Raw genomic sequence first — 25,373 nt, forward strand, 5'->3', positions numbered from 1 at the left:
TAAAATGTCCCAAAATGTTGTTTCTTATGTACATACTGTCAATGGAGGTAATCGCATCATTTAACATCTACACAGTATCTGCATCAGAATCATCTCTGTAAAACAGGATGGACACAGTATCATAAACACAATATAATGCAATCAAATGCAAAAGCCTAGAACAAATACTCCCTCTGTGAGTCTTAAAATGCCCGCCCTCTGTAGTGTTTGCTCTTATTTTTATCTAAGCAAGTTCACATTTTTGTCTCATAGGTTTTCTGAAAGAAAACAACAAAAATGAATGTTGTTACTTGGCTCATTACCACAGTTAAAGTACTACCAATTATGACATTCATTTAGCCGCATAGGCCATGCTGAAGCAGTAAGTAACTGTTGGTTATCTGCTGTGCTTTTGGCTGTAGTTCAGCTGGGGTTTGGGGTTGTTATCCTGATGTGACCTCCTCTATAAATCCCTCCTCGTCATTCACCAGTTGTCCTGATGATGGTTCTGTTCTTCTGTATTTGACTGGATGTTCTGTGGGCTATCCTGTTAGAGCAAATTATTTAAAATGGTGATGCCAACAGTCACGCTCTGATTTAAGACGTGAAACTTGCCTTTTCTTCCCTGTTCCTTCCTTGAGAGGTGGATGATGAGGGCCTTGACTTTGAAGATGTGTGCTTCAGCTCTGGTTCCTTTTGAAATGAAAGACACATCAACTGATGACTAATTCTTTTGTATCCAATCCTGAATGTAAGCTTTTACTTATTGCTTTAAGCAATAAGTTTACCAGTTTTACAAAGTTTACCAGTATTTCAGCAGCAGAGTTCTTTGTCTTGGCAGAGTCTTCTGTCTGTTCTGCACCATTTTGTTCAGATGTCTGTACCTTTTACAGAACAAAAATATTATAATATGAATGTATGTATGTTCAGAACAAATAAACATTTAAAACATTCATTAGGACACATATATTCTGATTATCTAAATGTAACCACCCATGCATACATACTGTACCTATTTTCCATTGTATTTGTGTGGGTGCTTGCTCTCATTGTGCTGCTCACACTTTATAATATGTGCATGTCTCTTGGGAAAAACAGGGTCTCATGTTTTTTTTTTTTTATTCCACATGAAGAATACAGAATCATCTGTGATTGTGAAGGTGACTAAATAATTGTACTTTCCATGGAAATGAAGGAATACTAACACAGGGTTTGGTTTGATTGCACCTTTTCCATTTTCAGATGAAAATATGTCACATATTCATCACTCATATTTTAACTGTCAACTGTATAAACTATAATCTAGAAAGGGAACCATAATGCATAAATATATGAAGTAATTTCTCATCCAAACCTTCATGGATACATCTTCTGGAATCACTCATTTTCTAAATGATACCCTGAATGTCTCTCTCTTTCCCTACACTGTACTTTAGTGTAAATGGAAGTGAAAGATGGTGATTTGTTTTAGATAAGAAGCTAACAGTCCATTGGAACAAAAAAAAAAAAAGGTTTGAGTTGTGCCTACCTGCTGTGTGTTGCTCAGAGGATCGTCTGTGTTGTTGAGCTCCTCATCCTCCACTATTTCTGCCACTCTCTTTAAAAGCGAACGAGAGACAGATTTAGATTTAGTTCTTTCAGCAATTAATTTATTCCCCTGAGTGATATTTTATCATTTCATTGTAGCATTGTACCAAACAGTTGTAGGACGTAAAGGACACAGAGATGACTGTGTTAAGTTAACCTGGTCAACAGGAAGCTCTGTGACTGTATTTTCATCCTCCTGCACCTCCTCGGCTCCTCTCACCTCCTCTCTCCTCTTTCTTGTGGGTCTTTTAAATACACTAGGTTGAACTGTGATAAACAGAAATCGAAAAAGCTGCTGCCGCTTTACTCATTAACACAAAATTAACTATACTCATTTTAAATGTGAAGACATTTTATTTATATAACGTTTGATTTGATGGGGCTCCTAACCAGATCCGTTGCTGAGTGGCATTCTTGTCTGTCCTCTGTTTTTGCGGAGCTTGACAGGCCTGGCAAAGAACACAGATGTCTCATCTGCTCCCTGTCTCCTGCTCCTCTGCTGCGCAGCTTGTGGAGGTGCAGCTTCATCTCCTGTTGACTTCACCCTCCGGCCATCTGACTGAAATTCATAAGATACAGCTGAACATTACAAATAGGAAAAAAAAACAAGCCTTCTGCAGTGTTCGTCTCACCAGTGTACTGAATTTTTTAGGCAGTATGCAACAAACAAATTAACAGTCCCAATATAGCTCCTGTAGTGTGAATACCAAACAGAGGAGGATTGTTTCTTACCTCCGGGGAGTCGAGGAGAGCTGAGTCACTGCACTGGTCTTCTGGACCGCTTCCTGCTTTCCTGTTCTGAGAGAAACACACAAAAGATGTCCTTGAGTTTTGTTTTAATTCAGACCTGAAATGTTCTGTAGTTAAACGATCTGTAGGCTGCAGTTTGACAGTGCTATGACTTTTAGATTTTAAGACATGAAAATGAGGTGAGTGAATTACAGTATTAACTGAAGTTACCTCAGTTCTCCTCAACAGCCTCCTCTTCCCTGGGTAATATCTATGAAATAAAGAAAAAACGTTGTGGTGTGAAGAAAGTAAAGAGATAAAGGTTCACAGTGTCTTTTTGTTCACATTCCCTGTGGTCTGACAGTCTTTTCTTTTTTTTAATTTTATAAACCAGAATAGCCTACACAGATGCACATAAACATACATCTTTACACACACTAGCAGAGGACCTTGCATAACAATACCTCTCTGTCGCTTTTGAAACCAACAACTCCACATATGGAAGCTTCTTGAACCTCTCGGTTCCCACGGCAACATAGCAGCGGCCGGTCTCCAGCTCCCCAGCTGAGGACACAGTCACTCCTTCCAAAGAACACAACCTGTTGAAGCAAAGGGGTTAGAGATGTATTTACTGGATTTCTCTCTCACTCTCTATTTGTATTCCACACAAGAGGATGTGCGTGTGTGTCTGCGTTGGTGTCACTGACCTGCGCACGGCCCCGGTTCGTAGACTGACCTTCTCTGTGACCAGACTCAGGATCTGCTCCAGATCCTGCTGCATGCTCCGAGGAAGGATGAATCGAAATGGCGGGCACAGGAGATCTCCATTACGGAAAACGCTGAACAGAAGCATTAAAGGAGAGATTCACATTTTTTTCAAGTCTGTCTTAAACAGTACCCACATGGACATTGAAACATTTTTTGGACACTGTATTTGTTCCTCCTGTCTGTACTGGCCATGACATAACATAACGTAACAATGTTCATGTAAATGTTATTTTAAGATCCTTTAAAGGGAGTCCCCTCAGATACTACCTATGCTAAGGATAATTATGTGTGTGTGTGTGTGTGTGTTTGCATGTAGTTTGCCCAACTCACTGTATAATACAAGGTACAGGGATAAACTTCCTCCATTTAGCTGAAACATTTGGCCTCTGGGCTGCTTTTGCCTGGAGGGGACATTGAGAAAATCAGATGCATGGAACAGAAGAACATCATGATGTTGTCAGTTGCATTATTGAAAATTCCCTCATCAGATATGTGTCATCCATGTCCTGCACATCAGCCGCACTGCTCGTCCATCACAGCAAAATCAGGAATTCCAAATGTGTAATGACTGACTAACTATTCTGCTCGCGTCAGCTCAAATGCTGGAGCCATGGAAACTAACGTCACTTCAAGGCTTCTTCAATGGCACGTCCACTCGCCATATCTGATCTGAAGCTGTTACACATGTTTTCCCAGTCAATTAAATCTGGAGCCAATATCCGTGTTTGCCTCTGATAGCCTAGCTGGAATAAATGAATGTACTCAAAACAAAACCAGACATTGATAATCTTCCCTTATTGTTTTTACTTTGAAGGGGCAGACGTTGAATGCATTTACAGTGTCTCTGAGCAGAGAGGGAGGCGTGGGGAGGTGAATATGGGCATGAGGCCTGCCCAGACATGCACATAGCCCTGATAACACCCGGCGGAAGCATAACCCTTTGTTTCACCAGCAGGATCAAACACTCTCTTATATGGACACACTTCCTGCATTGCTCCACAGCAACCACAACACAGGCATGTAAGACTCCTGCTAAAAAAAAAAACACCCAAGGCAAGCACGATTACTCCCCATTCGCTTTTATGTTTTGCAGAAAACTAACACTGATTGCTTAAGTCTAAGAGCACACTCTGTGTCTGAACAACCAAACGGTCACTCCCGCCAGCTGGTCAGAATACAAAGCAAGCACTTGTCAGCATGAGTGGCTCTGTGTGTGTACTTGTGTGTGTTGCTTTGAAATCAATTTTGTGTGAATTTTAAGAGAGTTTCTGCCTGCATACAGATACACTACCATTGTCCTCACCATGCTCTCTCTTCTTTTCACTTTACAGAAAAAGTTTGAATTCTAACCACTAAAACAGAAAGGAGTCCAGATTCATTCAGAGAACTTTCTTGATGACAATGATTGTAACCCCTGATACACTCTGGGAATTTCTGATTCCTGACGATCTCCAGCTGTAATTACTGAATTTAATGTCACATGAGAGGCTTGAAAGGCCACCCGGCAAGCCCCGAGTGACTGTTTGATGGACAGCACAATCATTAGCCTATTATTTACGGCAATTTACATGACACCCGGCGACATCAGTGGGACCGAACGTGCAGAGGGTGACACGTGCAACCACACAGAGTGCATCTAATCTAACTAATGCCAACGTAACAATGTGTCGTCACATTTATAGGCAAATATGAGCTTGTGTTCTTAATGGAAAATCCTGCACTCAATTTCATATTTGACTTGGCAGGAGTTCAAATGGATCTGCTTGATATGAGCACAGTGCGGCCTGATGGTGCATTCCTCCTGGTTAGAATGGGATTAATGAGTGATGGACTGGGCAGTTGACCTTAAAAGGAAATGGCCCACATGAGAAAATAAAAGCCTACCTGGGTTTCTTCACGGGCAGCAGGCAGCTTTTTTCCTACGTTCAGGTAGCTATACACGAAGACAACAAATATGATGAAGAAAATATTATGAAGAAAAGCCCACAGCGACACTTCAACTCATTTCTAAAATGTCTTTTAGGAGTAATTCTAAATGAATTTACTGTCATTTAAGAGACAGAGGGCCTTCTATTAGAGGAACCATACATCAAAATAACCCCCAAATATCAGCTCTGTAAATGGCTTTTGTACTCACTCCAGTTTCTTGAACTTTTCAAAGCCAGCAGCAACATACTGGGCTCCTGTCTGAAGGTCCTGGAGGTCCGTGACCCTGTGGCCTTGCCTGGGGGTGTACAAGGTCCTGATGGCAAGCTGTGCACCGATGTTCTGGGTCACTTCATTCAGAAAAGCCTCCATGGTAGCCACTTGTCGCTGGTTGACCACAAACCTCCGTCCACTGTAGAAGGGGTCACCATTCCTGTACACCACCACACTCTTCACCGGAGGCAGGAGAGTCGTGGCTGCAGTGCCGGCAGCCATCTCTGAGCCAGCTGTTACTGTCAGAGTCCACACACATACACAAAGGCTGTTTAGTATTTTTGACTACACACACACACACACACACACACACGCACACATCAGTTTCTCCACACATATAGATTCCAGAGTTGCATTGACTGACCATTTTCATTCACCAGATACATTCACATTCCACAGTTTTTGGGTCACACTTATTCAACAGCCACACATCAATACAAACGCATGATCTCTGATCCATACAGACACTCCTCAGTCAGTCACAAGCCTGGTGGAAGATGAAGCACGGAAATCGCAGGATTGAAGGCAAAGGTGAAAATCAGCCCCTTCTGTTGTTGTGGTCTGTCTGGACTCCCACTCACCACGTTCTGCTTCTCTCTATCCCCCTAACACACACACATACACACACACTACTCCACTGACGGTAGTGAGTATTTCCTGGTTGCTATGGCAGCATGGCCAGCAATGACTGGCTTTGTGGGCCAAACCATCAGCAGCAACCACAACAAAAGAGACAGGCAGAGGAGGGGAGAACGGGTGGGTCGCTGCGTTGTAAGCTGAATCAATAAGATAACCCCTACACCCAGTTTTCTGTGTTTTCCAAAAAATAGCTGCCAAATATGGCAACTAGCCAAGCAAGTGCAAGAACCAGGTGACACAACCATTTCTGAAGATCCTAAGAAATGGCTCTTCTTAAACATGACATTTAAAATAAAACAAAGACTTTACAAAATGTTTTTAGAGGACAAAGCTATTTTACTATATTTTTAGCCTTTCAATACTTCTTCCCATGGGTGCCCTTTAATGAGATTAATACCATGAGACAACAGCAGCTTAATAGGAGACTCATTTAAATATTTGTAGGATGAGTGCCTCATGTGATGAGCGAGAGCTTATTCATTGTAATCCAAATGGGAAATTCTTTCTGCACAATGGTTAACAAACTCAGCCACTCACAATTTATGCTATGAGGACAATATAAGTGAAACCACTGCAGTGACAAAAACTATCAGAAAAAAAACATTTTAGAAAAATAAAATTTATTAAATTCTTACGTAAATAAACTACATACACACTGTACAGGTTCCGTCAAGCACATGATAAATTTTTTTTAATAAATGTAAAATAACAGTTCAAATGGACACTATGAGCTGTCAGGCCTTCAGTACTGCATTATGAAATCCAGCTCAGTTTATTTCTGCTGTCAGGGTATGGTCAGCCTGTTCTTCAGTGACAAGTACTGTAGAAAAAAAGAAAAAGAAAAAGCTCATTAAAAGTTTGTTCTGCAAAGTGTATTGTAGATGGTTGAGTGAGCACATTTCCAGTGCATGACAACAAATCTATAAATAGTTTTGGATTTCACAGTTGAAATTATTACATTCATTTACCTACAGTGTGATTCTTCAGAGGTTTTTCTTGACAATTAAGAATTTCTTTGCACAGCTGCATTTGGAAATTGAACACCAGGGTGAACACCAGGGTGCATGAACAAATCATGCTTTCTCTGAATTCAACCACAGTTTACATTATGTGTTGTCCATGCGCTTTACTCCATATCATGGCACCTAAACCCCCTCTGCAGTTGAGGAGTGCTTCGTGGCTTCATTGCTGAACATAAATCCCATTATTTGATTGGTACAGAGTCTGAGTGCAAAGGATGCAGGCAGATGAATGTGCTAGGACACAGCCTTAGAGATTTATGCACTTAATACATAGACCAGACTTTAGGAAAAGCAGACTGAACCATGTACACAGCTTCAGAGTCTGTGTTGTGGTATGAGTTGGCTGCTTTACAGCTTTCTGGGCATATTGATTGTAGTGAATAAGTAGCTTCTGGCTCTGACACTTGCTGCAAATTTACAATCATTTTTGTGATACTAATATTTAGAATGCAGGTATTTTTTCTGTGAGAAATGCTACTTTTCGGACCTATTGTACTGACTTATTTTCAAGGTCACTAAATAAATTCTGGCTTGCAGCAGAGGCAATTTTCTTACCACAGGAGACTGCCACTGCTGAATTAACGCAAGAAAACACTTCATCTCTCCCTTTCTTCTCTGCCTCACCTTTTTCCTGCTGTCAATGGCCTGCTGTAGCCAGACCAGCTCCATGGTCAGGGTGTTTCTATGGAGATGCAGGGCCTCTGGTGTACGAGGCACCTCCTGAGCCAAGCAGTACTGCCGGGGACCTGAAGGGGATGTGGAAAAATTCAAAACGACTGATAAGGTCTACACTACACTGGACATGAGACAAACATATTAAACATGTTTCACAAAGATGTCAAAGTTACTATTAATGGTCAAAATCTTTTTCTCCTCTCACTCTGTTTTTTTCCCCCTTAAATGAGCATAAAAACCTCCCATATAAGGTACCTCCTCTTAAATTAATCTTAACCTCCCTCCTCATAAATTAATAATGACATATAAGCCAGATATCAAAGGTTTTCTCATTTCAAATCCTTTAAATGTGTACATATAAAACAAGCAGGGATCACTGTTGTGTTGATGTACACAGCTCTCACCCTGGTGAGAGTGACTGTAGTTAACATCCAGTTCCAAACTGCTCCAGACGGTGGTAGAGTCTCCAGAGCTCTTGATCACCCCTCCATCTTTATCTTCCTCCTGATCCTGACCTCTCTGCCTCTGGCACTCCCCATCTTCTCCAGCATGGCTGCTGGGGAAACAGTCACTGGAAATACGGGCCGGGCATTTGATTTCTGAATCATCTCTCTCAGCTTCTATCTTCTGTGGAAGGAGACCATGGTCTCCCACTCTTGATAAGGCTGCTGCTGTCAGGCTCTGGGGACTGGCACTGACATTTAGTCCTGGATCTGAAGGCTTGCTGGCAGCACTGCTGGGTCGTAGAAACGGGTCGTCCTGGTGATGCACAAGAAAAAAAATCATGAGAAAAGTATCTAAAGGCTCATTAAATCCCACTCTCTATATCTGTTCCTGTTACTTACCGTGTCCGTGAAGTGGGGCATCGGGATAACCGTGTCCCTCCACTGTAAATGGCCCAAGCCCCCATCAATCTCTCTCACGAGGTCTTCAAAGTCTTCACGTGCCCGATGGACTTCGTTTCTCACCAAGTATCCACGTGCACATGCCTACCGAGGAAAGGAGAGCAACTATAGTAACGGTAACTATAGTAACGCTATTTTTTGTAACGCCAATGCTAACAGCCACAGCCAACATTAACAGCTGTATTCAAGGGTTGGCGAAAGTAGCTAAACTAGCAAGAAATTAACTGTCTGCAAATTGCTGTGGCTACGAAGACGAAACCTGGTGCTTTACGGCCCGAAACCAGGCTAATTAGATAATGTTATTACCTGAAAATGGGTGAGTATCTTTTCCCATTTGCCTCTGTCCATTGCTATGGTTACATGACAGCGCTGCCGCGGAGAGCGGGAGATGAACTCGAACTTTTGATTTTGTTCCGGTGTCGAACTCAAAAATTAAAAGCTTGTCCTTTTGAAATTTAACCGCGTACGTATGCTAGTTGAACACTACTTTAATTTGCTGCCATGGATACAATGCAATTACAATTTTACAATAGAAACTGTTTTCAAGTGACCGAAATAACTCTGCAACAAAACTGTTGTTCGTACGTGATCCTATATTTTGGAAAAACGTTAGCGGAAGTGATCCTGTGTTTTCATATTGAGTTTTGCAATGTTGCTGCTCGTCACATGGCGGTTTTTCTCAGCGTTTTTGTCCACAGGTAATGAAAATGAGCACTGGCCCAAATCAGAGGACTTTGTTCCAGACTTGGGGTGCCGCCGTTTCCCAGAACAAGTTTGTTCAACCCAAAGAAGATAGCGAGAAAGCCGCTGAACGGCGCAGAGCAACCTCAAGCAACACTGCTCAGGTAGCTACAACACATCCTCCTCGAAATCCCTTATGGACTGAAATAGGTCAGGGTTCCACATACACATCAGAGAACCCAGCGAGGACAGGGGACCCCGTACCTGCTAATGAAGATGAAGATGACGACGATGATCTTATGGTGGTGGCTGTTTACGAAGCTGAAAAGAGGCTGCAGTCTGATAATGCAAACTTTTTTCAAGATGACAACCCTGTAGAAACAGAGAGCAGAGCCCTCTCTCCCACCCCGTCAGGTGGGAAGACTTATCCAGACTTCCCTGGCTTTGACAGTTCCTCAGCTAAAGTATGGATCTACCCCACGAACTACCCCATCAGGGAGTACCAGCTGAAGATATCAGAGGCGGCCCTGTTTCAGAATACCCTGGTGTGTCTCCCCACTGGTCTGGGAAAAACCTTTATAGCCTCTGTGGTTATGTACAACTTTTACCGCTGGTATCCATCAGGGAAGATTGTATTCATGGCTCCCACCAAACCCCTGGTGGCGCAACAGATTGAGGCCTGTTATAAAGTGATGGGGATTCCACAGGCACACATGGCTGAGTTGACAGGTAAAAAAAAAATCATCACACAAAAATTTCTCTCATCTTCTAGCCATTATTAACAAAACAGCATCTACCAATTCACAGGTAGCACAGCTGCAAAGCAGAGGCAGGAGCTGTGGAAGTCCAAGCGTGTCTTCTTCCTCACCCCTCAGGTCATGGTGAATGATCTGACCAGAGACACCTGCCCGGCTCAGCAGGTCAAGTGTGTGGTGATCGATGAAGCCCACAAAGCACTGGGCAACCACGCCTACTGTCAGGTACACCAACCTTCCACTGACGATCACAGCTTGCCCTTCATTAAGTAAACTCTCACACTTACAAACTTGAAAGGTGGTTGCAAAAAGTCTGTTACAGAGTGTGGAAGCTGATACAGTTTTTGTTCAGTCCTTTTTATCTTCACTCTGTGCATCATTTGGATGGTCACATACCAGTGAAGGAGCTGTAGATAAAATAAGAATCTGGATTAAAGACAGTGAAAGCATCTTGATAGCAGTGTGAAACTTTCTTCACTCTTATTCAGTTATTTCTCAGTGGGGTGGGTGATGTGACAAAATACTTAGGTAACTAGGTAGCTATTGCTATAACATCACTTGTTCTGCTACTAGTTTATTGGGGAAAATGTAAATCAATGAGCAACGCTGCTCCCTGGCAATTTTTATTTGATTTTTGGATCAATTGAATGAAGTACCTTACACATATCTTAATAGAGGACTTTGTCTAATCATCAGCTTCTATTTTCTAGCAGCGATGACTCTTTAGGTTTGCAATTTAAACACTTAATGTTCATTAAATATTTGGTCTATCCAAATACGGTGCTATAAATGTCCTCCCCTTGCACCTCTCCCTGTTACCCAGGTGATCAGACAGCTCAGCAGCCAGTCCCTGCAATTCCGCATCCTGGCTCTAAGTGCAACTCCAGGGGGAGATTCAAAGGTAAGAACAATATACAGTGTCTGTGCCCATAAATCCTTTGTCCCTCTGGTCTAATGTGAACTTAAAAAAAAATGTAATTTAACTATTTGCAAATCTGATCCTACCATTCCTCTCTTACTCCCTCTCTGCAGTCGGTGCAGTCGGTGATCTCTAATTTGCTCATCTCCCACATTGAGCTGCGCTCTGAAGAAAGCCCAGACATCCAGGCTCATTCCCACCAACGCTGCGTGAACAAAGTGGTGGTTCCTCTGGGAGAGGCCCTTTCTGCTCACCAGGCGCGCTACCTGCAGGTAGGCCCATGCAGTGATGCATCATATTTAGCAAAACACCTTTGCAGCTTTTATTTTTTCACTATAAATAAACACCTGACTTATCAGTCAGTTATGTTTAGAGGGGTTTGAAATAGGTCACTTTTTCAGACAGTGCCCAGCACCAAGAATGGATTTCTTCCTTGCTGATACAAAACAACTTAACTACTATATTAATTCATGTCTGAGTCATTATTGGGCCGCCCGCTTAGCTCAGTTTGTAGAGCACGACACTCAACCTCTCGGGGTCGTGGGTTTGAGCCCCACTTCGGACGGCACCGCATCCCATGGGCTCACCTCCTGTGGGAGGTGCCGTAGCACTTCGGTGCATTGCGAACTGGGTGGGAGTTGCCCCTGCGACCGGGGACTGGACCCAGATAAGCGGCAGATGATGACATGACATGAGTCATTATTGTCCATGATGCTTTCACTGTCAAATTCATATCAATGATAAACATGCAATCACAGAAGCTGACAAGCACTTTCAAGCTTTAACAAAACTTTTATATTTTTTTTTAAATTTAATTTCTTTCCGTGTTGGACATAATATTTGGTTTGGTTTCATCATAATGTGGAACATGTGACATGGTGCTTTGCTGCCATCTTGTGGTTACTGTTTGCTTGCTTTTGTTGTAGAAAGTCCTCAGCTGTAATTCTTTTCTCTGCATCACACAACTTTCCTCTCGCTGTGCGATTCTTAGTGGTTCAGTTAATGTTAAATGGATTAATTTGTCTTGAAAGCAACATCCTGTTACTGTTGGTGGTCTGGCTTTCAGTGCTGGTAGACTCTTTGGATTATTAACGGACCTTACAGGCTGTCTCATTTGGGGTTTGGTTCACTGCCTGTGTATACTGTGCTGGAAATGTGCAGCTACACTTCATCTGTCTCAGCTAGCTGGACAGCTGGAATGTGACACCTGGATCTGAAAGTTTAGACCTGTTGCATATTAGTTCTTTTTGGTCTTCTTCTCTTTTTCTTCCCTCCTTTCTAATTTTTCTTTGATTGTTTGTAATAATAGTCAGAGCTTCCTTTTTATTCTGTAGCTTTTTTGACTTTCATTTTTCACCTTCTCTTCACATTACCTTCTGACTACAGGGTGTCTGACACCTGCTGGTCCACCTCCACTGCCCTTCCTTAATTTGACCAGGCCGCACACAAAATGGAGATAACACTGTACTAAGGTGTAACATGAGCATTGATGCAGTTATACAGGTGCACTTTGATGATTGTTGGGCAAATCAGAAAAATGAACCAGTCATGCAGGCAAGTTCTTTGGGCTAAGTTGTGTGTTTTTCCTGTGGTTTTTGGCCCATTTTATGATAGCAACTATAGAGAGACCAGTATTTATTCATATAATGACTAAAGTAGCCTCCTCTTTCTCGTGCCTCAGCGTTTATGATTTTGATTGAGAGCGGATGGAGGTTTCATAGACGATGCGTGTTATGTCAGTGAGCAACTAGGCCACCATGTCCAAGCCAGGGCTGAGATATCCATCATAAAGTTTACACCCTGTGTAGTGTTGTAATGGAAACTGATGGTGTAAATTAGGGCATTAGTTTTAGTGGCATTGCATATAAATCCAAAGTAAATCTGTTATTTATTTAGATAAATGTGCTTAAATTTGTGACTTAAGAGCAAAGGAATTTGTACTTTCAGAAAAACAGATGTCAGGTTTTAACACATTGTATATTAATGCTGTTTTTCATATTTTTTAAAATATACTGTAATTTTTTATTATCTTTTTCTTTGCCTCAACTAATCAAATTCTTAACGTTTCCTCGTTTTCTTGTATGACCGTCAGACACTGAATACAGTGTATTGTATTGTGCAATGAGCACTACTGTAGTGTGTGTGCGTGTGTGTTTGTCCCTCTTGTGAGAGGTCATCAAGTTACTATACTCCAGTTACTGAGCATTAGTGCTTCTTGTGAAATGGGTTATGCTACACGTCTCAGGACAAAGTAGGGTGTGACCCCTTTTGTTTGCCACATTTGATCCCATAAAAAGGAATCCCTTTAGGGATTTTCTGTTGCAAGTTGGTACAGACAGATCAGGCTGAAATCCAACCTACTATGCTTGCTTAGGTTCTTTTTTTAATGCAAAGTGTGAAGCTGACATTGCTCAGTTGTTGCATTAGTAGGAATAAAAATTGTTAGTTATATCACAAATATCATGAAGGGCCTATGAAGGGACTGAACCTCAGTCATTCAATGACATTTCTGCATTGATAGTCCCAGAATTATATAAAATGTTTGTATCATGTAAATGTGGCCAATAAAACCCAGCATCACTGTAGATTTCAAAAGACAGGAGACAAGCACATTTTATTGAACAAAGAAAACCACAGTAGCTCTTCTTGTTGTTGCACTTGAATTTTTCACAGTACAGTACACTTGCAAAACACTAAAAAAATAAAAAATAAAAAAAATAAAATAAGCAAGAAGAAAGGAAAACAAATTAAATCCTCACACTTGGTGTTCCCATATAACCACGCTCTTAAAGGGAAAACAGACTTACATGTATCATGGCTTTTTGTGCTTACACACCACAGTCATGAAGTATCATGTCAACTCTTTCAATCACTGAACGCAAAATAAATTCTTTGGATTTGGATGTCAACCAAACTGCTTGACTTTAAGACTGGGCAACCTTCCCAACCCAATAATAAACTTTCTTAACTGTCTTTACATTTCTTTAGATTTTTTTTTGTGGATTAAATAAGATGGAACAGATTTTCTCACAATTTGAGTTGAATTTATACCCCTGTCCTCGTAAAGAAAATGCTCACACAGTGATGATTTGGCCAGTTCACTTCCAGTTTTATTTCACTGGCACCTAAGCAGTAAATGTAAATTTCCAAAGCAGAAACATTACTTTGAACTTTAGGTGTAGCTGGTTTGGTTTGGTTTGGTTTTTGTTGCATTGCACTGGTATGTTTTATTTGAAAATACAGTTGAGATAAACATACATCTTTCACTCTGACTTCATACTTTTCTTAGATTGGTGATAGAACTTTAAAAATGATTTTAACTAAAACAGAATTTAACTTCTATCTATCTAAAAAAAAGTGTAATAACAGTAGAGAAATTCTCTGTGCTCTATTTTTTGTGTTTGCATTGTCGCTACTCAGCAGCAGTGGTGTTTGCAATACAGTAGTGATTAAGCTCTCACTAACATTGACGCAGAGTAGCGAGTAGACAGAGCATGAGAAAGAGGTACATAGATAACTATTCCTGTGTGTGAATGTGGCTTGAAACATGAGGAATGCATTGACTTCATTACATAATTTTCTTACGAGAAAAGAATGTACAAAATATATAAGTACTTTATGATTGTCATTCAGCAGTAAAATCAGTGAGTTTTTCAGCATTTGGTTTGTAGAAATGTGACATTTGTTTTCACCCTCTCCCTGTCAGCTGTACATTCATGCACAAACACACATGAACATGTCTTGTTCATGTGCATTTGTTTTCTAAATTATTATAACCTCTTTTGTTGAGCTTATTTATGGTTCAAGCCACTAGTTCTGGTATGGATGTTGTTTATCAGGCTCTGTTGTACGATGCCCCCAACCCACAATACCTGCAACTGAACACACCCTTAGATTGGGTTAGGTCAGTGGCCCAGGAACTGTAATAACTGGCTTGTTGATTGTTGGTTACCTGGTAAATATTGCACTTATTGTTAAAACATAATATACAGTGTGACTGGCATCATATAGACTTGTAACCTGTAGTGAACTATGAAGTCCATAGTTGAAAAAAGAAGAAGAAATAAACAGTGGATCAGTAGTGACAGAGTTGAAATAATCTCAGCAAGCTAGAGACTGACGGATAAACTGTGTTTTTTTTTTCTGCTATGCATTGACCTTCACCCCACATGACAAGACATTGTAGCTGTGCAACAAACAGAAAGGGAGCACAGTAAGGCTGCATGTCCACTGGGAGTCTTTTTTCCACGGTGGGAAACATGGGCTGTGGCTTGTTTCTGACAGCACTCAGTGGTCACTGTGTTCACAGAGTGCCAAGAGTTAAAACTGTTTCAACTTAAACAAGAGAGCGCTGTGCTTAGGAAAGGTTTTTAAGTCATCTTGATGTAAGAGCTGGAGATGAATGCTACGTATCTGGATTGTGTTCATGAGAGTATGGCAGTGGTTTAGTTCTGTTCTTATGGGTGAAATGACGATCCATTTAAATGAACATGAATGAAAATTCACTGAGGGTACAGTAAGGGCTGATTTTTTTTTTTTTTTAAATCCAGACCCAACTGCTGTGTAGTGTGCTGGGCTGGTGATCGGTCCAGGTAGAGGTGGTGACTTAAGAGGATGTTGCACCTGAGGCTGTAGCTGAGCTGGGGCAGTGTTAAGGGAGTCCTTATGAGGCTCAAGGGTCGAAGATTGGAGGATGCTGCTTAATCCTCTCGTCCTTCACTGTCGCTCAAGGAACCAGATCTCATTCTGACGGTTGCTGTGAGCAGGGTTGGTGTAGCCGGCCACAATGAACGAATTGTTGACGCACACACCGGGAGAGTCCAGCAGCTCTGCCATGGCATTGATCTGGTTAATGATGGTCACTTCATTGGTGGGGCCGCTGAAAGCCCTGGTATCAAAAAAAACAAAAACAAAAACAAAAAACAATGAATTAATCAGATTCACAGATGTTATCTCTGAGTACTATTTTATTCTCTACTGACCTTGTGTATACAATAGTGGCAGGCCAGATCTCTATAATGATTTCGCTGTCATTAGGTTGCGGGGGCTGGGCCTGATGCTCAACAGGAAGGTAGTACGCCACAGTGACGTCATGGGACATCACCGAATGGTTCTCATCAGTGCGTACCACAGTCACGATGGGGAGCGTCATGCCCAAGTAGTCACCTAGATGAAGAAAATGGAAACGGTCATTATTACTTATCGGGCTGGCTTAAAAAAATGATTATCAAGGAATGAAACAGAAGACAAGGCCATGATTCAAAAGGCAAGATCCTGATAGCCCGAGTTAAATGGTCCCTTACTTGCCGACTCACCTAAAGAGTTCTGCTGGCAGATGTATCTCATTATCCTCATAAAACCATAACAGATGCTCTGTTCATAAGTGTCCTCACGCATTGTTATACAAGCCCAGTGGCCCTTTTCGTAGTGGCGTTTCTCATAGAGCAGCTCCCCACACTGAAAAAGATGACGAAAGACCAGAGACACAGAGTTAGAACTTACGGACCTTCTGAATACTGTGTTAAATTGAATTAAGTAGCCTTATGAAACAGATTTGCTATAACATTTTCTTTGTAAGTGGTGAATGGCACTGAAAACGCCAGCAAATGTCCTGACTGATGGGAAGCTAATCGAAGTCTACAAAATGTGTGAAAACTACATTCCACAGCACCTCTGCTACTTGCAATTAAAGTCATTCAAAAGAAACAGTGTTTAGGCCTCATGAGCACACTCAGGAAGTGTTTACCCACAGACTGACAAAGATCTACAAGGACAAGATAAATTTCACAGATACTGAATGATGATGAAAATAAGCTGCAGTCTTAAACTGTATTATGTGATGTGTTTTTATTTGGACATTATCTGTGACCATGGCAGCTCAGGTGTATGGCCCCACAGTTACAGGTCTGCTTGCTGTCAAAGTGATCTCCTTTTACAAGGCACTGAAACCTGCTCTAAGAATAGAGCCCCATGATTGTCCTTTGTTTAACCTGGGTGTCCAGCCAAGTCTTAATGAACTAATTAACTCAAGTTAAACCAATTATCCCTCTTTATTTATATGGTCCCCTAAGGAGTTTAAAAGGCTTATTGAACTGAGTGACACAATCATCTTGTTGAAAATAAATAGCTGACCCATACTCACACAGAAGATCTCTACGTGATTGTAGACTGACAAAGATGCTGTTCATGTCCACAGTCTTCTGTTTATCAACAGGCCTGATCTATGTTGTTGTTTGGGCAATACACGGTGTTAAAGTTAATAGAGATGCTGATACGTGTTTCTCTGAAACCAATGTGCTGATGGTTAGAACAATAAAATGAAGGCTGTTATGCAGGCATCATAATCTGCACACAAGCATATCTTCATGAACAAGAAACATCTGACCTAAAATGAACCAACAACCAGCTAAATTAAATTTATCTGTAGTTAAATATGTAATTTAATAGTCTGTTCCACCAAGAAAATATTTAATGCCATCCTTGTTGATTCATTTAACTCAGTTAATTTTTATTGGCTACTCCATGCCGGACATTTTGCATTACTGTAAGCTTGTTGTGTCCAGCAGTTGGTTGTTCTAGTTGTCCTGTCAGGTAGATTAAGGTTTTCAGCTGCTCCTCTTCAAAGATTGGGTTGTCATTCAAGGTCTTCATTTGCAGATCTAGTCCCAGGTGCAGACACAGTTTTCTACATTAAACTGGGTCATTGCTAACTGAGCTTTTCCATTTTCATGCAGAACATGAAAATGTGTGTCACACAGGCTGAAGGTATTTAAATAATTTGTCATGGCTAAAGTAGTAAAAGTGAGGTAGATACCTTCTCTTTGCGTGTGAGGAGAGTGAAAGGGACTTGTTCTCTAGTGCTGCGTCCTTGATTGTTGCTGGTTAGCTGCTGAATGGGTTCTGCCATATCTGTCAACAGACAAACAAAGAGTTCTCGGTCAGTTTAAACCATGGTCCAAAAATACGGTACTGCTGACATGAATAAAAACATTTTCATAAGAGCAAACAAATACTTTGTTTAGTTTTACGTGTTTACTGGTGTCCTGGTATGTTTATCTTTGACAAAGACATCCAAAACTCTGATTGTGTTCCCAATCAGATGCCAACTTTGACTGTGTATTAGTCAAAAGGATGAAAGCAGATGCTTTTAGCCTTTCACAAAATGCAGTCATGTCTCTTTTGTTGATACCGTGCGTTTTGGAGTTTCATGTTAAGACCTTTAAAGTACATGCAACCTCACTTAAGATTTTCACCTACTAATACGTACATACTTACATCTACATTATTTTTTTCTGCATATACTTCCATAAAACTTTATTCTACTGACATCGTATGTACACCTGCAGTCTCAACACTCTCACTTAATCATCCTCAATTCCAGTAATCTGCTGGCAGCCGACGTTGGTAGTTTGTGTGGCAAAAGGCTGCCAGATGGGCAGAGAACTGTTCCAGGATGTTGCAGAGAGTAATGTTTATTAGAGCTGATGGAGGGAACACCGACTAAAGCTGCCCAAGGCCAGGTATAGACATTGTGCTGTGACTTGATGAGCAGCTTTCCTCTAACTAAAAGAATTCAAACCTGTTACAGATTCTTTTATGTCACTTGAGCTGCACATGCTTAAAATTAATGTAGTGTGAACCCCACTGCATAATACTACAGAAGCGCCATAGAGACAACTCATCTTCAAACTTTGTCAATGCATCAGACATTAACAGCATAAACACACCAACTCTCTTATCATGGTGTCAGATTAAATAACAGCATTATGTTCCATTGTTGAACTGTCAAATACAAGGCACTCAAGGTGAACCCAATTTAATCACATTCTGTCAATCAATACCATGGACGACAACTGGGTCAGAGGAATCTGTGGTCTTTAGGTGATCAATCATTTGACAAAGCTGAGGGTTGGGGCGTGGGTGTTTTCGAGTGTGTACGTAAACTCATTTAGCAGGATATTGTGAAATCAAGGTTCCAGTGTAAACCATTAATTAAAGGGAGCTAAATTTGACAGTAAAATACTACTCTCTAGTTAGCATGTGTGCATCTTCGATGAGAGTGACAAAAAACATGCTGGTGCCTAAAGCATTGAGTGGTTATCCACACATGCATGCAGGTCCTGTGCACACGCAAGAGCAAACTCAGTTTATGGCAGCACCTCGAGACCCATTCAGTGTTGACGCCAAACAATCACCACGCCCAGTCAACACATGCACTAGTTTTTGTACCTGGGCTTTCTCAACAATACAGGCCTACAGTTTCACTAACCTGTTTTTTATGTCCCCATGTTTTTTTTCCTGACAAACTGACACTCAAAGCAGGTTAAATGTTTTTTTTTTTTTTTAAATGTGTTGATTATACAGGTTTTTTAATTCAGTAGCACGCCAACCCCAGGAAACAAACAGGTCTGTACAAGTAGGACATTGTGTGAACTCCTGCACTACTGTCAATAAACACCTGTACACTGACTTTAAATACGTCAGCGGGTAGAAAAGCTCTATACAGTTACTAAAATGTTTTGAATGTAGAAAGCCTAAGGCCGTTGTGGTTTTACATTACATGTCAGTTGACTGATTTCACATTTTGCCAACCACTGCAGGGCTTCACTGGCTTGTAATGTTAATACTTGCTTACAGTGGCACTCATGATGAAAGTAGCAAAAGCACTCTGTACTGATGGGAACAGACCAAATGCACATGCTAACACTTGTTTTCAATTAGTCTGTTTCAAATGCATGGAAAAAATGGCAGCGTTGTCACAATAGATTAGTGTGGCAGAAAGATCAGCATGTAATTAAGTAGGGATTGTGTTCTTTGGCATGAGGATACTGCTGTTTAATTTGTTTGTAGTTTCTTGGGTGTGCTAAGGCACTTATTACTGTCAATATTTCTGAAGGGAGACAAGGACAAGGGAGACAAAGACAATGCCAGTTTTGTTCATTAAGTGTTCATTTGGTGTTCACTGATGTGAAGCTGAAAAAGAACACTGTGCAATGCCCATTTGAGAGCGCTCTTGGCCTGAATCTTTGGAGCAATAAATTCCATCTTGTTTACAAGCTACAAGGCCTTCATGCATCCACATCAGTTGATGATATCTGCTCCTCTGACCTGTTTTTACTTTGCTATGAGCCATTTTGAAAATCCATTGCGAATAATATCATCTTTGTTTCCAGTAAAGAGCTTTACTGTGAATGCATGAAAAATCGTACAGTCTGTAAAGGACTTTAATACAGTGTCAGTAGGTTGTACTGCAAGAGTAAAAGATACAAGAAAATACAGAAAATACATCTAGTTTGCTGAAGGCCACCATGACACTTGTTGCCATAGATATTATATAAACAATTCTGACGGTATTTACAATTTTTTTTTACTTTACTCGACTGTAATAAAAAAAAGAAAAAGAAACAATTAGTAAGCACCTACAGTGGAATTAAACTTGCATATGTAGCATTAATAGCTCCAGCTGCTCCACATACTCAGCAGCTTGCTGCATTTCTGCATGACAAGCTGAACATCAACCTTGCCCCACTCTGACTCCATCCCAATTAGTGCAAAGGAGTTTACTGTGGCCTTGGCCTGTGTCCTGAGCTACAGTACTGGAGTGCATGACTTAGCAGCTACAATCTCAGTACCACTGCAGGCAAGGTAGCTAATCCCCCGAGTCAGAAATGCCCAGCAAGTGATTTCGTATTAAAGTCTGGTTTATACTTCTGCTCAGGATCAACGCAGACCTACGCGAGTGGCCTAAGCTGTTGTGAGCATTTATACTTGTACGCTGGTGTGTGTGTGTCGCTCTGGAACTACACCACCAAAATGCTAGTTGGCGGTGGGGTTTCTATGCCACTGTGTGTGTATTTCAAACTATGGCGACAGGAACTGAGCAGATCACGGCGGAGTTGGAGATAATAAATGTTGAACAACAGTTACTTTTACTGAAATTACTGCAGCGCAGAGAGGACAGAAGATTACAAAGGAGATGATGTGTACGACCTTTGAACAGACTGAGGCAGAAGGAGGGTGAATTTTCTGTGCTTGTCCTGCCACTGAAAGACATGGACGAGACATTCTATCAATCGGACCAATCACAGTTGTTGCTGCCTGCGTTGCCCCCACATCTCTAGGGAGGTGCACGTCAGGTTACGGCATATAGTCATAGTAGAGAATCAAAATATTACATATTTCCTCTACACAAAATAATGTTCATTTTTTATTTTCAAGCCTTTTAAAGATATTTAAACCGAACAATATCCAGGAAAGTTACTCTACTTGAAACACTACTTTTAAGGTAAAACTAGTGACAAGAGGCAGAAGGTGAACTAATAAAGAATGCTTTAATTTTACTTAGTTTAATGTTTTGTGCCCTGCAAGGGCAACCTGAAGGGTGTTTTGAGAACAGCATTTTATTGCTGTGAATCAGGAATTAAAATGTTGCAGTTTTGATTATCTCAGTGGGTCCATTGTCCAGGTCTGCATATCTGATTAGATCTGTGATAATATATAAGATAATATTATAAGATCTGTGATTAGCAGTGACTTGGAAGGTTCCAGAGTTCAAAACAACTGCTGTTGTCTCCAGCTGTGCGTGATGTCTGAACTTGTATTGTATATATATATATATATATATATATATATATATATATATATATATATATATATCTTTATGTGGTTTCACAACAAACATTTACAATAACAATGCGGTTTTAACGGTTTAAATAAATGATTTAAAAACCAATGTTACCACAACACATTTAACACTGGGATATACAGACCATTTTAGAACATTTTCCATGTGGTAACAGTGTTGCCTAAGGCACAGCTCAACTGCATGCTGAAGTCAGACACTGACACTGTATTAGTAGCCCTCTTTTGAGTTCAGGGGTTGCAAAGCATTTCAACCTTGAGCAATCCAGACCACATTCCCATCAACTTGTAAACAGATCACAGATACACATAGACATACAAATGCCTGAACATATGGATCCACACATCACCATCTTTGTCACAGTACAGAGAACACCACAGATTAAATATCTTTGTATTCCTTAGTGATACATGTGCCCATCCACCTGAGTGTATAGCTCAAGCAAATTAAGACTGCTCCACAGTTGTAGCTTTTTCTAAATGTTACACATTAATCTTTAAACTTACAAATCGAATCAATTAAAAACAACAAAAACCTCATGCCATGCTACCAGTGAGGCTGCAGTCACAGACTGAAGTAAACAAAACAGTGATTCCACTAGTAATTGAAAACAGAGTCCGTCATTATGGGAAGGTGGAAAAGGTTTCGATCTTTCAATCAGCTTTTTGTTACAAAGTCTAGGTCAGTCTTAAGACCAGTGGTATTATTGTACTGTGCAAAGCCCCAAAAGAGGCAGTATTAATACAGTCCAGAACACATTTGATTTTGTTTTTACACATGTGTAACGCGATTGGATCACTATTGTGTCAGGATATACAGTAGTGTCAAATCAAGGGCAGAATAAAAACTGACCAGTGTTCATCACAGCGCTTCTAATTTGTTAGGTTATCCTTTGCATTTTCAATCACAGTGTATTGATTAACCTGGTAACAGTATATTTAATGTGATGATGTGCTTTTTTGTTGGCTTACTAAATAAATTCAATATTCCATATTGCAGTTAATACGAGAGAACTACAATCCGTAATAAACCTTTCAGTTAATGAGACGCAATATGCCTGACAAAAAATGGCAGACATTGTGGTAAAGCGTAGCCATTAATCCTTCCATGTTTTGCTTTCTCTTTTCTTCCTCTTGACAACCAGGCACTTTGAATTAATTAATAAATTACATTGTTCTATTTTACCATTCCTGTTCTATTAACGCTGGTATTACCATATTATTAGCCAAACTACTACTGCTTTAATATAAGTCTATACTCCTTGAGTAATACCACTACCATATTATTATTATTATTATTATTATTATTATTATTATGTCTGTGATATTGTAGTGTTCTACTAGAGTATTTAAACCTAAGAGGGGAAAAAAAATGTGTGTGTGTTGTTATATTCTTGATAACAACACATTTAGCCATTTTTACACACTGAGTGAAAGCTGTGCCTCTAAAACTCTGTATTCTTGACCTAAGAAAAAATGCTAGCTTACATGCAAATTCAATACTTATTCCAAACACCAAACCGTCATTGTGATTTCTTGCTTTCTCTGCAACAGCGTTAAGTGTGGCAGAGGACTGCCCCAATTGTTTCCTCTTAGAGGGCCTCAAACAGCGTATGCAACTGACAACGAGTGTCTAGCAAGTAAAAATGACGGGGGTACTGAACAATTTCTCATCTTTCTGGGACCCAGACGAAATTCCTCAAGGGTCCCTGGAGGTCCCATGACCACACTTGAGGGAACAACTCTTTGTGAACCTTGTAGTTATTGTGGTTTAACAGTTTGGCCCTTTACACTACAACCTGTCTGCATACAAGGAGTTTTTCTTTTTTGTGTGCTTCTTAATAATCATAGAGTTTTAAAGTTAAAACACATGGTTGACTGAAGGGCTGGGGGTGTGTTGTCCTGGCTGGAACTGGTACAGCTATGTCCCTCACTGGAAACTAGGTCAATGTACATGGTGGTATGCCTTGAGGAAGTTGAGCCAAACTACTCTAGCTTAAGTCAAACACGTTGTTAGTTGTTTTTACTTTTCTGTACACTCCATGGGAAAGATAAAATCCAAAATAAGAAAGTTGGGGTAAAAACATTAAAGTTGTTCGCTAACTAATCATAGTAATTACGCTATAACTGTCGTTGATTTGTCTCGATTTTCTTTTTCTTTTTTTTACCTTGAGAAACTTCGACTTGGTGTCCCCTGGCTACGTCCTGCCAGTAATGCAACAGTCGGTCTGGATCTTCGTCTTCCTCCATGTTCTCTCCTTCCTCTTCCAAACTGCCGTTGCCCGAGTCTGACAGCTGGTCTTCCGAGAAAGACTCTAGGTCCTCCAGTGTGATCATCCCGTTTCGGTCGGGCCCGCTGCCGTCACCTCCACCGCCGCCATTCATCTGGCAGCCACCTCGGTCCATTTCTGTTCGCTAGACTAGTACCTACCGAGGAAAAACACCTCAAGGGGTTGACTTAAAATGAAAAAAAAAAAAAAACAATTACTACAATTACTCATGAATCGTCGCTGAATTTATGCTTCGGATAAATGCCTATCCTTTTTCCCCCCCTTCGGACCTCGGTAGGACAACCGTTACTTTCTGGTCAACAAACCAGGCACTACGAAGCTTTTCCCGACGCAATTAGCCATATTTACATTCGCTGTGTTACATCTGACTTAAACGAGCCATATTCCTTCGCTGTGTTTACTTTCTATTCGCTTAAAAACAAGAAAGAAGTCGTCTCTTTCGCCTGTGCACAGCAGCGTGACGCCCGCCTTCCCGTAGCCGGAGGTGAATGCGATGTTTATAGGAGATGAGGGCGGACCACGTGACGCTGCGGGCTCCTTCCCCCCCTCCCTGCCCTCCTGCTTCCCGAGACGATAAATAGACGAGACCCCCACCCGGGTACACACATTTCACCAGGGGGGCCCAAGATGGCAGAAATAAAGAGAAGATTAAAGACCTGAGCAGCATCTTCGCAGTAGTAATTACACAGTAATTTGCGGTTATTATTTACAAATATAAAAAGTTATATGTGGGCAGAGATGCTTATTTATTGTGTGCAGCTGCAACTAATGACTGTTTTTTTATTATCAGTTTATCTATAGGTTTTATTTTACTTGATTAACTGATCAATTATTCAGACTATAAAAAATATCAATAAATACTGAAAAATGCCCATCATAAATACCCCAGAGCACAAGGTGTCAAATCCTTCAAATTGCATTTTTTGTCTCTATTTACAATTAGATGAAACGAAGGAAAGCAGCACATCCCTACATTTAATAAACTGGATTGGCATTTGTTCTTTAAAAGGAAGTTAAAAGATTTATTGATTATCAAAATAGTTGACATATAGTTTTCTGTTAGCTGACTAATCATTTTAGCATTAAAACTGTTTACTTGTATTTTATTGAGTTTTAAAAGTAATTTTATTCTCTTTTGTTGAGTTTCTTTTGCTTTTTCTTTTGTTTTTGAAATTGTTATTCATGTCATTCAAATGATGCCTTGCCTTGTCTAGTGTTGTGTAGTCGCATGTAATAATTTGTAAAGCACTATGCATCTAAAATCCATGGTTGATGAAACTGAGAAGTTTTGTGAAATTTTACACTCAGTATATATTTTTTTAGTTAAAATAACTACCACACAATAATATAATAATATCCACACAATTAATACTAATTAACTTCCTGTCAATGTCTCCTTACAGATTAATAGAACAATTCTTTTTGGATGTTGGTGTTCAGTTACAGTGACAGCTTAGGTTTATTTGTCTGTAACACTCTGTTTGTAACAGTAATACCTTGCTGTGTGTGACTGTTTGCATCCTGAACCTTTAAGAAATTGAAAAACGCCTTGACAACAGGACACCCAGTGGCAGAGGGTGGCA

General features: G+C 40.5%; 4 protein-coding genes across 6 annotated transcripts in view; 1 reads left to right on the top strand and 3 right to left on the bottom strand.

The window, feature by feature from the left end:
* Positions 1 to 72: 72 nt before the first annotated feature.
* dcdc2b (doublecortin domain containing 2B) lies at positions 73 to 5,774 on the bottom strand. The gene is made up of 13 exons (XM_041061538.1): positions 5,693 to 5,774; positions 5,201 to 5,501; positions 4,948 to 4,996; positions 3,394 to 3,464; positions 3,003 to 3,134; positions 2,760 to 2,894; positions 2,527 to 2,566; positions 2,299 to 2,364; positions 1,957 to 2,125; positions 1,724 to 1,833; positions 1,508 to 1,576; positions 786 to 863; positions 73 to 672 (listed from the first exon to the last, which is right to left on the bottom strand). Exons 2-13 carry the CDS (start codon positions 5,482 to 5,484, stop codon positions 577 to 579), a joined length of 1,299 nt encoding a protein of 432 aa, XP_040917472.1. The 5' UTR covers positions 5,485 to 5,501; positions 5,693 to 5,774; the 3' UTR covers positions 73 to 576.
* Positions 5,775 to 6,551: 777 nt separating this feature from the next.
* iqcc (IQ motif containing C) lies at positions 6,552 to 8,907 on the bottom strand. Of its 2 annotated transcripts, none has more exons than XM_041061123.1 (5): positions 8,810 to 8,907; positions 8,444 to 8,587; positions 8,003 to 8,357; positions 7,548 to 7,669; positions 6,552 to 6,721 (listed from the first exon to the last, which is right to left on the bottom strand). In XM_041061123.1, the coding sequence occupies exons 1-5, from the start codon at positions 8,849 to 8,851 to the stop codon at positions 6,686 to 6,688; spliced, it is 699 nt and encodes a 232-aa protein (XP_040917057.1). In that variant the 5' UTR covers positions 8,852 to 8,907; the 3' UTR covers positions 6,552 to 6,685. The 2 variants fall into 2 exon arrangements, with proteins under 2 accessions (XP_040917057.1, XP_040917059.1); XM_041061125.1 differs by having other exon boundaries at positions 8,444 to 8,608; positions 8,810 to 8,842.
* Positions 8,908 to 9,164: 257 nt separating this feature from the next.
* The window catches only part of fancm (FA complementation group M), a 37,766-nt gene continuing 21,557 nt past the window's right edge, over positions 9,165 to 25,373 (top strand). For both annotated transcript variants that reach the window (XM_041060353.1, XM_041060355.1), the window contains exons 1-4: positions 9,165 to 9,913; positions 9,992 to 10,164; positions 10,763 to 10,840; positions 10,972 to 11,130. In XM_041060353.1, coding sequence (XP_040916287.1) covers positions 9,205 to 9,913; positions 9,992 to 10,164; positions 10,763 to 10,840; positions 10,972 to 11,130 — 1,119 coding nt within the window. In that variant the 5' untranslated portion in view covers positions 9,165 to 9,204. The remainder of the gene's footprint in view (positions 9,914 to 9,991; positions 10,165 to 10,762; positions 10,841 to 10,971; positions 11,131 to 25,373) is intronic.
* On the bottom strand, positions 14,257 to 24,265 carry soul3 (heme-binding protein soul3). Its single transcript, XM_041060363.1, has 5 exons — positions 23,668 to 24,265; positions 17,673 to 17,767; positions 16,174 to 16,315; positions 15,841 to 16,024; positions 14,257 to 15,746 (listed from the first exon to the last, which is right to left on the bottom strand). The coding sequence occupies exons 1-5, from the start codon at positions 23,903 to 23,905 to the stop codon at positions 15,575 to 15,577; spliced, it is 831 nt and encodes a 276-aa protein (XP_040916297.1). The 5' UTR covers positions 23,906 to 24,265; the 3' UTR covers positions 14,257 to 15,574.

Source organism: Toxotes jaculatrix, chromosome 17, assembly GCF_017976425.1.
Source record: "Toxotes jaculatrix isolate fToxJac2 chromosome 17, fToxJac2.pri, whole genome shotgun sequence".
NCBI classification, from domain to species: Eukaryota; Metazoa; Chordata; class Actinopteri; family Toxotidae; genus Toxotes; species Toxotes jaculatrix.

What these genes read in the sequence shown, in the direction of transcription:
- dcdc2b (XM_041061538.1), bottom strand. Translation starts at nt 5,484, where the DNA reads ATGGCTGCCGGCACTGCAGCCACGACTCTCCTGCCTCCGGTGAAGAGT. An exon ending in GTTTCAAAAGCGACAGAGAG is followed by an intron (nt 2,567 to 2,759) that starts GTATTGTTATGC and finishes TTTATTTCATAG; the next exon opens with ATATTACCCAGGGAAGAGGA. An exon ending in CTCTGAGCAACACACAGCAG is followed by an intron (nt 864 to 1,507) that starts GTAGGCACAACT and finishes GTTCTGTAAAAG; the next exon opens with GTACAGACATCTGAACAAAA.
- iqcc (XM_041061123.1), bottom strand. Translation starts at nt 8,851, where the DNA reads ATGGACAGAGGCAAATGGGAAAAGATACTCACCCATTTTCAG. An exon ending in AGATACTCACCCATTTTCAG is followed by an intron (nt 8,588 to 8,809) that starts GTAATAACATTA and finishes TTTCCTCGGTAG; the next exon opens with GCATGTGCACGTGGATACTT. An exon ending in TGCCCCACTTCACGGACACG is followed by an intron (nt 8,358 to 8,443) that starts GTAAGTAACAGG and finishes GTGCATCACCAG; the next exon opens with GACGACCCGTTTCTACGACC.
- soul3 (XM_041060363.1), bottom strand. Translation starts at nt 23,905, where the DNA reads ATGGACCGAGGTGGCTGCCAGATGAATGGCGGCGGTGGAGGTGACGGC. An exon ending in CCAAGTCGAAGTTTCTCAAG is followed by an intron (nt 17,768 to 23,667) that starts GTAAAAAAAAGA and finishes GTCTGTTGACAG; the next exon opens with ATATGGCAGAACCCATTCAG. An exon ending in GCCACTATTGTATACACAAG is followed by an intron (nt 15,747 to 15,840) that starts GTCAGTAGAGAA and finishes TTTTGATACCAG; the next exon opens with GGCTTTCAGCGGCCCCACCA.